At 46.9% G+C, this 18,328-nt stretch overlaps 1 protein-coding gene across 1 annotated transcript; it reads left to right on the top strand.

The window, feature by feature from the left end:
• Positions 1–1,245: 1,245 nt before the first annotated feature.
• On the top strand, positions 1,246–13,412 carry LOC144953744 (uncharacterized). The gene is made up of 3 exons (XM_078884332.1): positions 1,246–1,287; positions 3,376–3,442; positions 8,960–13,412. Exon 3 carries the CDS (start codon positions 8,988–8,990, stop codon positions 11,490–11,492), a length of 2,505 nt encoding a protein of 834 aa, XP_078740458.1. The 5' UTR covers positions 1,246–1,287; positions 3,376–3,442; positions 8,960–8,987; the 3' UTR covers positions 11,493–13,412.
• The last annotated feature ends 4,916 nt before the right edge of the window (positions 13,413–18,328 follow it).

The raw sequence follows: 18,328 nt of genomic DNA, 5'->3' as shown, positions 1-18,328 counted from the left end.
ATTTCCCATTTTTTCGTAATCTATAGAATACTAATGCTTAACAAAATGGAGGAATTCACCTTTTCTTGGAAAATCTAGCTATGAAAATGTAGCAAATTTCATGGTGAAATTTCTCACTTTAATTGTTATAGGCTACTCAGTCTAAACACAACCGAGGAATGCACTTTGTTTAAAAATACATCTGTAAAAATTCGTTCAATTTTAGCCAAAAACGGCAGAGGTTAGTATTCCGATTTCCTGTTTGGGATGTGAACATTTCATCGTGACATTTTCCACTTTTAATCTAATACATAGCATACTAAGGCTAAATACAATGGAGAAATTAACTTTTGTCGACAAATAAGGCTGTGAAAGTTGGGCTTATTGAGCCTAAAATCGGCACAGTATGCCGATTAACTTTTTTATATTCGAAAATTTCATGCATCAAATTCCCCACTTTTTTACGTAGTATATAGGCTACTCAGGCTATAAACACAACCAAGGAATGCACTTTTCGTTGAAAAATAAAGCCAGGAAAATTGGGCCAATTTTGCCAAAAACGGCATCGGTTAGTATGGCGATTTTCTTTTTATGGATGTGACAATTTCATCGTGAAATGTCGCCAGCGGTGTGCTGGAGAGCCAAGCCACGACATCTACAAAGTGCTGCTCATAGCGAGTAGCACCCATGGAGGTCGTCACGGCACACGAGGGGGTGGGTGGCCAGCCCCACGTCCGGCCGCCTTTGTCTCCCCAGTGCTAGCGATGTTGACACACCGCACCGGGGACTCGTTTGAGGCTGAGTCGACGTAGGGGAGGCTCAGGACCGGCTCAGAAAGTCGTCACTGGCGGTGTTGGCCACGAGCGGGAATGGAACTCGGCTGGTCGGTGCGGAGCGCAGCGCTCACCACGACACTGCCGCTCCCCGTTTGTCAACAAACTTGAACTCTGACCCCGCCCTCTGACGTCACCGCTCAGCGTGATCTCTTTGGCGTCAAACGCAACGGGGAAGTGGGCCTCGCTAGTGACGTCATGTCACCTACCCGACCACCGCGCTCTTGAGCGTGACGTCACCTCCGCTCCGTCGCTGCCGATATCTGTCCCAGTGCCAATCCTTATTTGGGCAAAGCCACGCCCGGTGACTGGCGGCTCATTAACATAATTTATTCGTGAAGTCGCGAGTTTTGAGCCGCTCATTGTGGGGTGGGGAGTGTCATCGTACCCCGCAAGTGACGTCATGTCACCTGCTGCCGCGTGACGTCACGAGGGACCGGGAAGTTTCCGCTCGGCCCGTGCACTGAAATCCGAGGTGAGATTCTCATCGCGGTTGTGGTGATTGTGGTTGTTGTGGTGGTTGTTGTTGTGGTGGTTGTTGTTGTTTACCGAGGTAGAGCCTCGCTCTCTCTCTCGTAGGGATGTCAATTGAGTAGCAGCGAGCATGGAAGCGATGTCAACTTTGGAACTTTACAACGCGGGGCCTTGCCTCCTGCCCTCGCCTGGTCGCGTTTGCTTCAATTCTCTCGCTTATTCTTAGGTTTTTTCGGTAAAGTCACGTAGGTAAAAAACATAAAAAAGTAAAATAAAATAAAAAATCACGACGTGATTTTTTATTTTACATAACATAACAAAGGCTGAGCCTTTGTTGTGGAGAGGTGCGGTTTGTGACTCAACCTATTCTTAGTCTTAAGCCTCACCTTACCATATTAATAATAAGTATGCGCCCCTTGCACCACGATCTTCTCCAACCATTATATAAACGGAGTGGTAGCTCCTGCAATCTCTCATTTACTTGATACAGCTGTCGTGGCTGTGACGGTACCACCTGAAGACGGAAGCTTGTGTTGCCTCCGAAACGTGATTTTTTATTTTATTTTACTTTTTTATGTTTTTTACCTACATGGTGACTTTACCGAAAAAACCTAAGAATATGAATCCCTGCAGTCACGAAAGCTTCAAATCTAGAATTCTCTCGCTTAGTTTAGCAACCTGTGGAAGAACGTTATCAGCCAGGCGATGCGTTAGTTGTGTGTTGACCGACTCTCTGTGTTGCATTGCATTACATTTCTAATTTTATTAAGTTTGTTTGATTAAGTGCAGTCACCAAACCTCCAAATCTCTCATTGACACAAAGCCGTAATTATAATATGTTGTAATAATTATAATATGTTATAATAATTATAATCAAATATGCTTAAAATGCCCCCCCCCAATATATTGCTATAAAAATATTTGTAAAGAATAATTGCGATGCTCTGTTAATAAAAACAACAATTTGCTAAGCCACAAAATCTGGACTTGCCTTCATGTAACAATGCATAGATTTCTGTTTATATGATTGCGTTGTACTTCATGAATCCCTAATCTCTGCCATTACATACTATGAAACAAGAAAAGGTAAAAAAGAAAAACAGAGCAATGTATTACAATACACTATTAGACATTATTGTATCAAATTAAAAAAAATCCATCCCATGTGTTAGTGAATTTAAAAAAAATATTTTAGGGAGGAAATGGCAGGAAATGAGTTTTCTAATTTAGATATTTTTCTGGGGGGGGGGACCCCAGACCCCCTGGAAGATTTGGTCCCCCCAATGTTGACTCCATGGCTACGGCCTTGCATTGACGTGCTAGTTTTTCTACCCCCCCTCTCTCTGCCCCTTTCTCTACCCCCCCTCTCTCTCTCTGCCCCCCTCTCTCTCTCTGCCCCTTTCTCTACCCCCCCCCTCTCTCTCTGCCCCCCCCTCTCTCTGCTCCTTTCACTACCCCCCCCCTCTCTCTCTACCCCCCTCTCTCTCTCTGCCCCTTTCTCTACCCCCCCCCCTCTCTCTCTGCCCCTTTCTCTACCCCCCCCTCTCTCTCTGCCCCCCTCTCTCTCTATTTAAGGCCTCGACACAGAGGCGTTGTTTCTGTGTGTGTCTCTGTGTGTGTCTCTGTGTGTGTCTCTGTGTGTGTCTCTGTGTGTGTCTCTCTGTGTGTCTCTCTGTGTGTCTCTCTGTCATCTCTCTCTGTGTGTCTATGTGTGTGTGTCTCTGTGTGTCTTTGTGTCATCTCTCTCTCTCTCTGCTTATGTGTCTGTCTATGTGTCTCCGTGTCTCTCTCTCAAATTGAGCAATCTTGGGAAGAACGTTATCAACCAGGTGGGCTGTTGACTGTTATGTTAGCTGACTCTAAGTTTAATAGGTTTTTTTTCTCTTTCATTTGTACCTGATGATGATTGCTTGTGTTGCAATCGAAATGTCGTATGCTATTATTTAATTTATTTATTTATTCTACGTGACTTTACCGAAATAACCAAAGAGTTTCTTGCTTAAGTTTTAATTTCTCTTCACCTGGCTCGCTACTTTGTAACTTTGTTTTTATTTTAAATATTCACAGTTTTTTTTTTATTTTTTACCAGACCACGCCCGCTTGAGCTGCTGTACCGCTCTTGTTTTCAGAAGCGACCTGCCCACAACAACAACAAGGTGAGGCTCGTCAACAGTGTGGTGGTGTTCACTCTAGACACGTGGTGGTGTTCACTCTGGACGCGTGGTGGTGTTCACTCTGGACGCGTGGTGGTGTTCACTCTGGACGTGTGGCGGTGTTCACTCTAGACGCGTGGCGGTGTTCACTCTAGACGCGTGGTGGTGTTCACTCTAGACGCGTGGCTGTGTTCACTCTAGACTCACTCTAGACGTGTGGCGGTGTTCACTCTGGACGCGTGGCGGTGTTCACTCTAGACGCGTGGCGGTGTTCACTCTAGACGCGTGGTGGTGTTCACTCTAGACGCGTGGCTGTGTTCACTCTAGACTCATTCTAGACGCGTGGTGGTGTTCACTCTAGACTCACTCTAGACGCGTGGCGGTGTTCACTCTGGACGCGTGGCGGTGTTCACTCTGGACGCGTGGCGGTGTTCACTCTAGACACGTGGCGGTGTTCACTCTAGACACGTGGCGGTGTTCACTCTAGACGCGTGTCGGTGTTCACTCTAGACGCGTGGTGGTGTTCACTCTAGACACGTGGCGGTGTTCACTCTAGACACGTGGCGGTGTTCACTCTAGACGCGTGTCGGTGTTCACTCTAGACGCGTGGTGGTGTTCACTCTGGAAACGAAGCGGTGTTCACTCTAGACGCGTGGCGGTGTTCACTCTGGACGCGTGGTGGTGTTCACTCTAGACGCGTGGCTGTGTTCACTCTAGACGCGTGGCGGTGTTCTCTCTGGACGCGTGGCGGTGTTCACTCTAGACGCGTGGCGGTGTTCACTCTGGACGCGTGGCGGTGTTCACTCTAGACACGTGGCGGTGTTCACTCTAGACGCGTGTCGGTGTTCACTCTAGACGCGTGGCGGTGTTCACTCTGGACGCGTGGCGGTGTTTACTCTAGACGCGTGGCGGTGTTCACTCTGGACGCGTGGCGGTGTTCACTCTAGACACGTGGCGGTGTTCACTCTAGACGCGTGGCGGTGTTCACTCTGGACGCGTGGCGGTGTTCACTCTAGACACGTGGCGGTGTTCACTCTGGACGCGTGGCGGTGTTCACTCTAGACGCGTGGCGGTGTTCACTCTGGACGCGTGGCGGTGTTCACTCTAGACACGTGGCGGTGTTCACTCTAGACGCGTGGCGGTGTTCACTCTGGACGCGTGGCGGTGTTCACTCTATACACGTGGCGGTGTTCACTCTGGACGCGTGGCGTTGTTCACTCTAGACACGTGGCGGTGTTCACTCTAGACACGTGGCGGTGTTCACTCTAGACGCGTGTCGGTGTTCACTTTAGACGCGTGGCGGTGTTCACTCTAGACGCGTGGCGGTGTTCACTCTGGACGCGTGGTGGTGTTCACTCTAGACGCGTGGTGGTGTTCACTCTAGACGCGTGGCGGTGTTCACTCTGGACGCGTGGCGGTGTTCACTCTAGACAGGTGGCGGTGTTCACTCTAGACACGTGGCGGTGTTCACTCTAGACGCGTGGCGGTGTTCACTCTGGACGCGTGGCGGTGTTCACTCTAGACATGTGGCGGTGTTCACTCTAGACACGTGGCGGTGTTCACTCTAGACGCGTGTCGGTGTTCACTTTAGACGCGTGGTGGTGTTCACTCTGGACGCGTGGTGGTGTTCACTCTAGACGCGTGGTGGTGTTCACTCTAGACGCGTGGCGGTGTTCACTCTAGACGCGTGGTGGTGTTCACTCTAGACGCGTGGTGGTGTTCACTCTCGACGCGTGGTGGTGTTCACTCTAGACGCATGGTGGTGTTCACTCTAGACGCGTGGCGGTGTTCACTCTAGACGCGTGGCGGTATTCACTCTAGACGCGTGGCGGTGTTTACTCTAGACGCGTGGGGGTGTTCACTCTAGACACGTGGCGGTGTTCACTCTGGACGCGTGTCGGTGTTCACTCTAGACGCGTGGAGGTGTTTACTCTAGACGCGTGGCGGTGTTCACTCTAGATGCGTGGCGGTGTTCACTCCAGACGCGTGGCGGTGTTCACTCTAGACGCGTGGTGGTGTTCACTCTAGACGCGTGGTGGTGTTCACTCTAGACGCGTGGCGGTGTTTACTCTAGACGCGTGGCGGTGTTCACTCTCTGCATGCGGAGTGGGGACAACCGGGGGATCCGGAGGGAAATCGACGTGACCACGGGGAGAGAGAGAGAGGCACGCAAACTCCAAATATACAGCCAGCGTCAGGGTTGGGATCGAACCCACGACTTCCTGTATGCCAGGAGAGGTAGTTAACATCTCACCATGGAGAGAGAGAGAGACACGCAGCCTTGGCTGTGTTGGTTGATCCTCAATGAATTACTTGGTGGAGTGAGGAAGCATTAATACTGAGCAGGTGAAGGTGGCCAGGCGTGGGTCTGGACCCACCACCACCTGTGAACCATGCCAGTGAAAAACCCTGAAAAATTGATTCTTGTAAGAAAGAAAAAAGCTGAAAGAAATCAATTTAACTAAATGGGATGTTTTTCACTGAAGGAAATTCAACCTTAACCCACTTCTACGTAATGTCGATATTGGCAACACGGGAAGGGAATGACGTGGCGAGCTGAAAATAGTCGCGTTCGCTTATAAATTCCAGACGGCATAAGCTGTGAAAATTTCATAACGCCAGAGCTCAGCGTTGGACAGTTTTTGCTGCTTCACACAAACAAACAGATGTCATTTCTGCTTCATATTTAAGATGGCAGTTGTACCCGTTCTTTGCACGGATTTGTATTGAAACTCCGAGAAGCCAATGCCTTCATCGGCCAGGAGCGAAGCGCCACCTAAAATATCCCGGCATGCAGTGAACAGCTGTAGAAGTACGGCGCGCGAAGAGCCATATGGTAGGGGTAAGCGTTGCAGAGCGCTTAACTCAGGTGTGTTGCGGGTTGACGCCACACACTCCATGGTCATTTCTCCCCCCCCTCCCAAAATACAAAAGTCTATTTTTATAGCTATTACATTGTGTACAGTATGGAACCTACCCACATGCCAAATTTCAAGTGTGTTGCATGTTGGGAAGTATGCTAAACATTTCGAACAGACACACATATCCACACATTTCACTTTTATATATAGACTATCTTTACTACCCGGCTTCGTCCGGGACTTGGATTCTTGATTAAAACACTGCCTACGCGGAGTGTTTGGGGGGGGGGGGGTGACGTCAGCAAGCACACTGCGTAACGCTGCCGCATGCGGGTGTGACATCACAGATGTGATCACAGATGTGATGTCACCGCTCACTTGCGTGCAAAATAAATGCATTATTGCGCCCCCGCCCCCTTCCCAAAATACAAAAGTCTATTTTTATATTTCCATTTAAAGCTTTCGTGACTGCAGGGATTCATCTTCTTGGTTCTTCTGGTAAAGTCACGTACAAGGAAGTAATAAAATAATAAAAAATAAAACATAATAAAACAATTCTCACGACGTTTTGGCCACAACGCAAGTAGCCGTCCTCAGGTGAAAACCAGGTCTGTCGAGGCGACAGCGTCTGAATGAAACAGCACACGTGCTTGGAGCATGTATATAAGCTGGGTTGGAAGGGGGGGGAAAAAGGGGGGAGCCTTGACAAAATAATATGCATATCAAGAGGAATTTAGCATATTTATGGGAAATGCAGGTATGTGATTAGTACTCCTTATGCCCGTGCATTATGCAGGATTAGCTGCTAATCCTGCATAATGCACGGGCATAAGTAGTACTAATCACATACCTGCATTTCCCATAAATATGCTAAATTCCTCTTGATATGCATATTCTTTTGTCAAGGCTCCCCCCTTTCCCCCCCCCTTCCAACCCAGCTTATATACATGCTCCAAGCACGTGTGCTGTTTCATTCAGACGCTGTCGCCTCGACAGACCTGGTTTTCACCTGAGGACGGATACTTGCGTTGTGGCCGAAAACGTCGTGAGAATTGTTTAATTATGTTTTATTTGTATTATTCTATTTTTATACTTTTCGCATTGTGTACAGTGTGGAAGCTACCCACATGCCAAATTTCAAGTTTGTTGCATGTCGGGAAGTATGCTAAACATTTCGAACAGACATATTCACAAATTTCCCTTTTTTATACATAGATAAATCGGCATTTTGCGACCCCCACCGCCACCGTGTGGCATATTATTACGTGCCAGGGACTCTGAGAGGACAACAGTCCGTGTCCATAATTGGCAATAAGTAACGGCAAAGCAGTTACAAGCCACTCACAGAATTGTGCGCAGTTGCGTGTACAGTACACGACTTCCCTGGAGGCATCAACACCTTCAGCGAGCGCGATGCCGAGGTTCTTACTTACTAACAACTCCTTACTTACTAACAACTCCTATCATTTTTCATTTCTGGAGGTGTTACCCCCCCCCCACCTGCAAATCCTGACTCCGCCTCTGTGCGACAGTATGAAGTTTGTATTTGCGGTAAAGTCTATTAACTCTATTGAGCACGGAGGTTATATCAAAACAGTAGTTTATTTTTCTTTGGTTCTTTCGGTAAAGTCACGTATAAAGATAAAATAATAAATTAAATAATAGCATACTACGACGTTTAGATTGCAACACAAGCAATCATCATCAGGTATAAAAGAAATAGCAACAAAAATCTAACCAGAAAACTATAGACAGACATATAAGCAGACAGACATCATAAAGATACACAGAGAGAGAACACGTATCGGCACAAAGAGAGAGGTCGTCTCTGTGACGGGTCCTTAAATATAGAGAGGGGGCGGGGGCGGAGAGAGGGAGGGGGCAGAGAAAAAATTAGCATGTCAATGAGTGGACAACTCTCTCTCTTTGTGCCGATACGTGTTCTCTCTCTGTGTATCTTTATGATGTCTGTCTGCTTATATGTCTGTCTATAGTTTTCTGGTTAGATTTTTGTTGCTATTTCTTTTATACCTGATGATGATTGCTTGTGTTGCAATCGAAACGTCGTAGTATGCTATTATTTAATTTATTATTTTATCTTTATACGTGACTTTACCAAAAGAACCAAAGAATAATTCCTGCAGTCACGAAAGCTCCAAAATTAAGATTAGTTTATTTTTGTTTTCCTCTGGAAGTCTTTGTAAGATTGGAGTGAGAAAGTTATCACAGCACAAACGTGCAGCTGAAGTCGGAACTGTTCATCATAGCAACCAAGGACATCTGTGCCTTGCTTCACACCTCTAAGTTGTGATTGAACATTAATTTATGCATTTGTGGATGACACAAATAGTATTATTTTCAACACCCTTTGCTTTGTCAGCTAAATTTAGCTTTCAGAAACATTTATTTTGAAGCCAGACAGCCGAAATTGTGTGCTCGGAGTTTTGGGTTAACATTCATTTTGAAGATACTAGGGCTTCCAGGCATTTTTCTATTTGTCCTCTAATTGTGTGCCATAACAGCCCGTGTGATGAATTTGGGACGCTTTTTTACGATATCATGTATATGTGAATAAGTATAGACGTGTAAGGCACGTGTTATTGTGTATTTGCATTGATACTGATGTGTAGATGGTGTGGATATATTTTTCTGTCTGCAGCTGTCGCTGCCTCTGCAGAATTTGTCTGATGGAGCAAAGGCAGTCGGCGCGGCTCGGTGCAAAAAGGCAACAATGCGACCGGTGTGCATACAGCACGGATCGTACTGAAAATTTGACACAGCACCAGAGAACTCACACAGGAGAGAAACCCTTCAAGTGCAGTGTGTGTGGGAAGGCGTTTGCAGAGTCATCTACTCTTAAAATACACCACAGAACACACACGGGAGAGAAACCCTTCAAGTGCAGTGTGTGTGGGAAGACATTTTTATATTCATCTGCTCTTGTAACACACCAGAGAACACACACGGGAGAGAAACCCTTCAAGTGCAGTGTGTGTGGGAAGGCGTTTACACAGTCACCACATCTAGTAAAACACCAGAGAACACACACGGAAGAGAAACCCTTCAAGTGCAGTGTGTGTGGGAAGGCGTTTGCACATTCAATTACTCTTGTAGAACACCAGAGAACACACACGGGAGAGAAACCCTTCAGGTGCAGTGTGTGTGGGAAGGCGTTTGCACATTCAATTACTCTTGTAGAACACCAGAGAACACACACGGGAGAGAAACCCTTCAGGTGCAGTGTGTGTGGGAAGGCGTTTGCACAGTTATCTGGTCTTTTAGAACACCAGAGAACACACACGCGAGAGAAACCCTTCAAGTGCAGTGTGTGTGGGAAGGAATTTTTATATTCATCTGCTCTTCTAACACACCAGAGAACACACACGGGAGAGAAACCCTTCAAGTGCAGTGTGTGTGGGAAGGCGTTTGCACAGTCACCACATCTTGTAAAACACCAGAGAGCACACACGGGAGAGAAACCCTTCAAGTGCAGTGTGTGTGGGAAGGTGTTTACACATTCAATTACTCTTGTAGTACACCAGAGAACACACACGCGAGAGAAACCCTTCAAGTGCAGTGTGTGTGGGAAGGCATTTTTATATTCATCTGCTCTTGTAACACACCAGAGAACACACACGGGAGAGAAACCCTTCAAGTGCAGTGTGTGTGGGAAGGCGTTTGCACAGTCACCACATCTTGTAAAACACCAGAGAGCACACACGGGAGAGAAACCCTTCAAGTGCAGTGTGTGTGGGAAGGCGTTTACACATTCAATTACTCTTGTAGTACACCAGAGAACACACACGGGAGAGAAACCCTTCAAGTGCAGTGTGTGTGGGAAGGCGTTTGCACTTTCATCGACTCTTAAAAAACACCAGAGAACACACACGGGAGAGAAACCCTTCAAGTGCAGTGTGTGTGGGAAGGCGTTTTCACATTCATCGACTCTTAAAAAACACCAGAGAACACACACGGGAGAGAAACCCTTCAAGTGCAGTGTGTGTGGGAAGGCGTTTATAGATTCATCTAGTCTTGTAGCACACCAGAGAACACACACGGGAGAAAAACCCTTCAAGTGCAGTGTGTGTGGGAATGCGTTTGCACATTTATCTTCTCTTATAACACACCAGAGATCACACACGGGAGAGAAACCCTTTAAGTGCAGTGTGTGTAGGAAGGCGTTTGCACATTCATCTGCTCTTGTAGCACACCAGAGAACACACACGGGAGAGAAACCCTTCAAGTGCAGTGTGTGTGGGAAGGCGTTTGCACGTTCATCTTCTCTTATAACACACCAGAGATCACACACGGGAGATAAACCCTTCAAGTGCAGTGTGTGTGGGAAGGCGTTTGCACACTCACCACATCTTGTAGAACACCAGAGAACACACACGGGAGAGAAACCCTTCAAGTGCAGTGTGTGTGGGAAGGCGTTTTCACGTTCATCGATTCTTAAAAAACACCAGAGAACATACACGGGAGAGAAACCCTTCAAGTGCAGTGAGAGAACACACACGGGAGAGAAACCCTTCAAGTGCAGTGTGTGTGGGAAGGCGTGTACAAAGTCATCTACTCTTGTAGAACACCAGAGAACACACACGGGAGAGAAACCCTTCAAGTGCAGTGTGTGTGGGAAGGCGTTTTCACGTTCATCGACTCTTAAAAAACACCAGAGAACCCACACGGGAGAGAAACCCTTCAAGTGCAGTGTGTGTGGGAAGGCGTTTGCATTTCCATCTACTCTTGTAGCACACCAGAAAACACACACGGGAGACAAACCCTTCAGGTGCAGTGTGTGCGGGAAGGCGTTTGCACGGTCACCACATCTTCAAAAACACCAGAGAACACACAAGCATCATAAGATCCACAAGGAGTGGAGTGTGAAATCAGCTTGTGAAAGTCAAAGTGCCGTAATGAGCCCATCCCTCATGAAACAAGAACCGGAAGAAAATCCCAGCTTGAACACTTTTAAAGGTATCGAGGTGAAATATGAGGAGATGAAGGTGAAATGTGAAGAAGTGATGGTGAAGAGCGAAGAAGTGAAGGTAAAATGTGAAGATGAAGAGTCGACTCTAAAATCGGACCACAGCGATGGAGGCAACGTGAAGCAGGAGGAGAATTCTGACCTTGAGGCAGAGCGAGGCAACTCCCAGCAGTTTGTGGAAGTGGAGGTGTGGGTGGACTTCCTCTGAGACAATACAAAGTCAAATGGAGACCTGGGAGATGTGTAAGTTTGAGACGATGTCGCTCCAATAGATGCTGCTTTGTCACAGGCCTTTAATGACAAGAATGTGAAGTTGAACACTCAATTCCTAGGTTCAACCTGCAGAGTAAAGAGCGGCCAGTCTGTGTGGACCTGTGGGTTGGGTAGATCTCTAACCAGGAGCGAGAGCCAATAAGCTCCCAAGCATTCTCTATGTTATCATAATTGCATTTATATTGTGCTTGCTTAATTGCCTCGGCAATTCGGAGTTTTGCATCGTATCTCGTCTCAAACACTCGAAGAGCATCCCAAAGTAGCAGCTGCCCCTGTGCCACAAGCAGAGGTCGCAAACGGGTTTTGATTCCATACCCGGACCCGGCCGCACCAGGATCGCAAACGGTACCTGTAACCTACCCGATACCCGGCTACCTGTACCCGGCCAGGTATCGTATAGGGTACGGAGACGAGTACCTGATTGCGACCTCTGGGATGAAGCCATGTTGCATGCGCGGGTGGGTTGATTCTAGGAACTTGAATTGTGAGAAGAGACAAGACGTTGGGAAATGAGTGACAAACGGTTACTCACCAGTGACTCACGGCCTACCCGTACCCGGCCCCACCAGGGTCGCCAACGGGTACCCATACCCGACCGGGTACGGGTAGTCGGGTATCGGGTAGGGTACGGGAATCGGGTACCCGATTGCGACCTCTGGCCACAAAGTGGTGGCCCTGCACCAGCCTGCATGTGGACTAGAGCCGGGCAGTAGGGGGCGATGATTAATGTGGCATCTCAGTTGTGTAGTTTGTAGGTAATGTTTAGAATTTGCTCAATTGTGACCCAGACGCCAGCATGCAATGGCCTACTCGTTTTGAATGGTGCATTAGTATGTAGTACATACACTGTTAAGCAGACGATGCAGTTTTTTTTTTATATAGCTTGTTAATGCGATGTAACCTGATGCAGTATATTTCAGTGCAGTTATTACATTTTGTTAATATGCCTGTCACTAATTTAGAATGAATACTTGTCCGATTGTGCGTGTACATGTAACATTTTGTCTATAAGGGTCAAACATTGAATAAGTGATGTTTTGGAAGTAACCTGGACAGATAACTCAGGTGAGACTCATTGTTCTTGTGATACAGGTCAAAGGTAGTTGTGTTTTCAAGAAGCATCTCCCTCTGGAGCAACTCATTGTCTTTGAAATAGGGAGCACACTCGGATCATTCATCAATTACAAGGCATACCACTCAAAAGTTACACGTAGTGGAGATACATTCTCTACAACACGAATTATAATTTGGTATTACATGTTGACACAAATTTCGTCTAACTAGGACTAGAAATGCTCCTTACAGATTAACGTCTGGATGTTTGAAGCTATCAGTTGAAACAAGCCCGGCTGCTGTTGAGACTCTGTGCACCAATCGGGGTGCACAGGTGGCTTGCACTGAATCAATGATGCACTCCCAGAAGTCTGTTGCTAGTTATCGTTTGTGTAAAACATTCCTTTGTTTCGTGGAGAGATCGATAAATGAAAGATGTCGTGTCTGCTGATCTGCTTCATAGCAAAGAGGTAATTTTAAGAGCATATTTGGAATGCATTTTTGGTAGAGATTTGTATTCGGTTACAAGGCAGAGCACATCGAGTAGATACATTCTCCACAACAACACTAATTAGATTTTTGCATGAAGTCTTATTTGTTGGTGAACTAGGACAAGAAATGGTCCTTGCCGATTAACGTCTGGATGTTCACAACCATGGGTTGAAGCAAGCCTGACCGCCTGCAGCCCCCTCACAACCATTTACGGCCTTGGGCCAGGAAAGTCACGATAAAAATTGCACATGAACGACGCATCCACACAAACTCCCGATGCTCCGTTTTGAAGTTTTAAAATGAAACAACTTTGAATTGTATTATGTTTAGAATTAGATAATTGTATTTCTTCATTAAAGCTTATATCATTTTACATCTGCAAGACTTAATTGAAAACGACATTTAGTGTGAATTTTCTCTCGTCGTTAAGTAGATGGCCTTACTGGGGTTCGGTTCGATGCGGACTTTCACCTGGTTGGGTTCGCGGGGTGGAGATGAGGCAAGACAGAGCTGGCCGTGCCAGAAGACCGCCGTCTGCAGATCGATTCCAACGCGATCGAACGTCTGTCCCTGCTCCTACGTCGTTCATGCAGGGGGCGCATAGGTTTACAGCGCCCCCTGCATGAAAGTGATGGAAAGTGCAGGGTTCATCACAGAGAGATGAAGTGCGCTGATATAAGAGTACTATTGGGAAGTATCCGGCGTTGCCCGGGCGAAAAAGACACACACATGGACTTAGACACACACATACAGACATTCGCTTCAGATACACACACATGGAGTTAAACACGCAAATCGACGTACACACATACAGCGACTCGAACACACGTATACTCACACACACATGGACCTAAGCACACATGGCTTTACACACATCGACTAAGAGACACACACATGGACTCACACAGCAATCCCCGATGATGCCACAGCTAGAGCAATTCTCTCTGGCGAGCCTTTGCGAGGAGCAGTTTCAAAACAAAGGTCTTCCCAGTACTCGCAGGTGCATCAAGGATAGAAATGACTCGATTTGTAGTCTCAATGTCTTCCAAGATTTCCGTGTAGGCTTCTATTTGTACATCCATCAGCTTTGGTTTATTTTCCTAAATAAATGTAAGAATTTGTCAAGCATAATAGCATATTTCACGTAGGATCTCTTGAGCAAGGGCATGCAGGTTGTCCCTGTAGGGTGTTGGTAGTCCCATAGACGTGAAGTATTTTCCAGCAATGGATTGCAGTTTGCTGATTTCTTTTGGGATCTGAAAATTTCATTGTGAAATTTCCCATTTTTACGTAATATATAGAATACTAATGCTTTAACAAAATGGAGGAATTCACCTTTTCTTGGAAAATCTAGCTATGAAAATGTAGCAAATTTCATGGTGAAATTTCTCACTTTAATTGTAATATATAGGCTACTCAGTCTAAACACAACCGAGGAATGCACTTTGTTTAAAAATACATCTGTAAAAATTCGTTCAATTTTAGCCAAAAACGGCAGAGGTTAGTATGCCGATTTCCTGTTTGGTACGTGAACATTTCATCGTGAAATTTTCCACTTTTAATCTAATACATAGCATACTAAGGCTAAATACAATGGAGAAATTAACTTTTGTCGACAAATAAGGCTGTGAAAGTTGGGCTTATTGAGCCTAAAATCAGCACAGTATGCCGATTAACTTTTTTATATTCGAAAATTTAATGCATCAAATTCCCCACTTTTTTACGTAATATATAGGCTACTCAGGCTATAAACACAACCAAGGAATGCACTTTTCGTTGAAAAATAAAGCCAGGAAAATTGGGCCAATTTTGCCAAAAACGGCATCGGTTAGTTTGGCGATTTTCTTTTTATGGACGTGACAATTTCATCGTGAAATGTCGCCAGCGGTGTGCTGGAGAGCCAAGCCACGACATCTACAAAGTGTTGCTCACAGCGAGTAGCACCTATGGAGGTCGTCACGGGTGACTGGCGGCTCATTAACATAATATATTCGTGAAAGCAGTCGCGAGTTTCGAGCCGCTCATTGTGGGGAGGGGATTGTCATCGTACCCCGTAAGTGACGTCATGTCACCTGCTGCCGCGTGACGTCGCGAGGGACCAGGAAGTTGCCGCTCGGCCCGTGCACTGAAATCCGAGGTGAGAAATTCTCATCGCGGTTGTGGTGGTGGTTGTTGTGGTGGTGGTGGTTGTTGTGGTGGTGGTTGTTTTGGTGGGTGTGGTGGTATTGGTGGTTGTGGTTGTTGTGGTGGTGGTTGTTGTGGTGGTGGTTGTTTTGGTGGTTGTGGTGGTGGTTGTGGTGGTTGTGGTGGTGGTTGTGGTGGTGGTGGTTGTGGTGGAGGATCCTGTTGAGGAGCCTTTCAAGACCATCACCTTACCTTACATTGCTGGGGTCACAAAAAAGATCTCCAAAATCCTGATAAAACACAAGATCCAGGTCCGTGATCTGGTCCCGTCTGTAAAAGATGTGGTTCCAGACATACAGTACCCTGGCGTCTACAAACTAAGTTGCCTCTGTGGTAGCAGTTACATTGGAGAAACCAAACGACATGTCTCGGACCGCATCCGTGAACATAAAGCAGACTTGAAACACGGTAGGACAATCACCTCAGCCGTGGCAGATCACTGTTACAACTTAGTGGGCTCACATGATATTGACTTCTCCAAGACAGAGGTTCTCTGCAAGCCATATGGCTACCATGAGAGATTCGTTCATGAGGCGATCCACATATACAAACAATAATTGGAAGGACGTAATAAACCATTTCGGATCTTAACTGATTGTGTTCACGTTTACGGTGACTCTCAGACCGCGTTACACTCACTGGCATTGTATTCTTTGCAGGGAATGGATTCTTTGCTCCGCTGCAAGTTCCCCCACACTACTCTCCCATTGACATATTTCGTTGCTTCCTCTTAGTATCTTTCACACGACGGTCAATGGTACAGTGTATAATAACAAATAGACAGACCTGTTCTTCACCTGAGGACGGCTACTTGCGTTGTGGCCGAAACGTCGTGAGAATTATCTTATTATGTTTTAATTTTATTATTTCCATTCTACGTGACTTTACCGAAAGAACCAAGAAGATGTGGTGGTGGTTGTTGTGTACCGAGGTAGAGCCTCGCTCTCTCGTAGGGATGTCATTTGAGTAGCAGCGAGCATGGAAGCGATGTCCAGGTTGGAACTTTACAACGCGCGGCCTTGCCTCCTGCCCTCGCCTGATTGCGTTTGCTTCAATTCTCTCGCTTAAGTTGAATTTGTCTTGACCCGGATTGCCACTTTGTAACTTTGTTTTACTTTAAATATTAACACAGTTTTTTTTATTTTTACCAGCCCAAGCCCGCTTGAGCTGCAATACCGCTCTTGTTTTCACAAGCGACCTGCCCACAACAACAACAACAAGGTGAGGCTCGTCAACAGCGTGGCGGTGTTCACTCTAGACGCGTGGTGTTCACTCTAGACGCGTGGTGATGTTCACTCTAGACACGTGGCGGTGTTCACTCTAGATGCGTGGCGGTGTTCACTCTGGACGCGTGGCGGTGTTCACTCTAGAGGCGTGGCAGTGTTCACTCTGGACGCGTGGCGGTGTTCACTCTAGATGTGTGGTGGTGTCCACTCTGGACGCGTGGCTCTGTTTACTCTGGACGCGTAGCTCTGTTCACTCTAGAGGCGTGGCGATGTTCACTCTAGACACGTGGCTGTGTTCACTCTGGACGCGTGGCAGTGTTCACTCTAGACGCGTGGTGGTGTTCACTCTAGACGGTTGGCTGTGTTCACTCTGGACGCGTGGCGGTGTTCACTCTAGACGTGTGGCGGTGTTCACTCTAGACGCGTGGTGGTGTTCACTCTGGACGCGTGGCGGTGTTCACTCTAGAGGCGTGGCGGTGTTCACTCTAGAGGCGTGGCGGTGTTCACTCTGGACGCGTGGCGGTGTTCACTCTAGACGTGTGGTGGTGTCCACTCTGGACGCGTGGCGGTGTTTACTCTGGACGCGTGGCTCTGTTCACTCTAGACGTGTGGTGGTGTCCACTCTGGACGCGTGGTGGTGTTCACTCTAGACGCGTGGCTGTGTTCACTCTGGACACGTGGCGGTGTTCACTCTAGACGCGTGGTGGTGTTCACTCTAGACGCGTGGTGGTGTTCACTCTGGACGCGTGGCGGTGTTCACTCTAGACGCGTGGCGGTGTTCACTCTCTGCATGCGGAGTGGGGACAACCGGGTTATCCGGAGGGAAATCTACGTGACCACGGGGGGAGAGAGAGAGAGACGCAAACTCCAAATATACAGCCGGCGTCAGGGTCGGGATCGAACCCACGACTTCCTGTATGCCAGGAGAGGTAGTTAACATCTCACTACGGGGAGAGAGAGACACGCAGCCTCGGCGATGTTGATTGATCCTCAATTAATGACTTGGTGGACTGAGGAAGCATTAATACTGAGCAGGTGAAGGTGGCCAGGCGTGGGTGTGGACACACCACCTGTGAACCATGCCAGTGTGTGACAGTGTAAAGTTTGTGTTTGCAGTAAAGTTTATTAACTCTATTGAACAGGGAGGTTATATCAAAGCTGTAGTTTGTTTTTTGTTTTCCTCTGGAACTCTTTGTAAGAATGGAAACAGTCAAGAAGTTAACACAGAACACACATGCATCTGAAGTCAGATCTGTTCATCCCATCATTGAAGGACATCGTGAGCCTGGCTGACTTCACACCTCTAAGTTGCGATTGAACATTAATGTATGCATTTCTGCATAACACAAATAGTATTATTTTCAACACTCTTTGCTATGTCAGCTGAATTTAGCTTTCATAAATATTCCTTTTGTAGCCAGACAGCCGAAATTGTGTGCTCGGAGTTTTGGGTTAACATTCATTTTGAAGATACGAGGGCTTCCAGGCATGTTTATGACCATTCGCCCTCTCATTGTGCCATAATAGCCCGTGTGATGAATTTGGGAAAATGTTTCACTATATCATGAATAAGTATAGACGTGTAAGTCACGTGTGACTGTGTATATATGCATTCCTCTGTACATCGATATGACATGTAGATGGTGTGGATATTCTTTTTCTCTTTCTGCAGCTGTCGCTGCCTCTGCAGAATTGGTCTGATGGAGCAAAGGCCTTCGGCACGGCGCGGTGCAAAAAGGCATCAATGCGACCGGTGTGCATACAGCACGGATCGTACTGAACATCTTACACAGCACCAGAGAACTCACACAGGAGA

The sequence above is a fragment of the Lampetra fluviatilis genome, chromosome 82, assembly GCF_964198595.1.
Source record: "Lampetra fluviatilis chromosome 82, kcLamFluv1.1, whole genome shotgun sequence".
Taxonomy (NCBI): Eukaryota; Metazoa; Chordata; class Hyperoartia; order Petromyzontiformes; family Petromyzontidae; genus Lampetra; species Lampetra fluviatilis.
Note: the sequence above shows the minus strand (reverse complement) of the source record. Positions and strands in the feature narration are given on the sequence as shown.

What these genes read in the sequence shown, in the direction of transcription:
- LOC144953744 (XM_078884332.1), top strand. Translation starts at nt 8,988, where the DNA reads ATGGAGCAAAGGCAGTCGGCGCGGCTCGGTGCAAAAAGGCAACAATGC.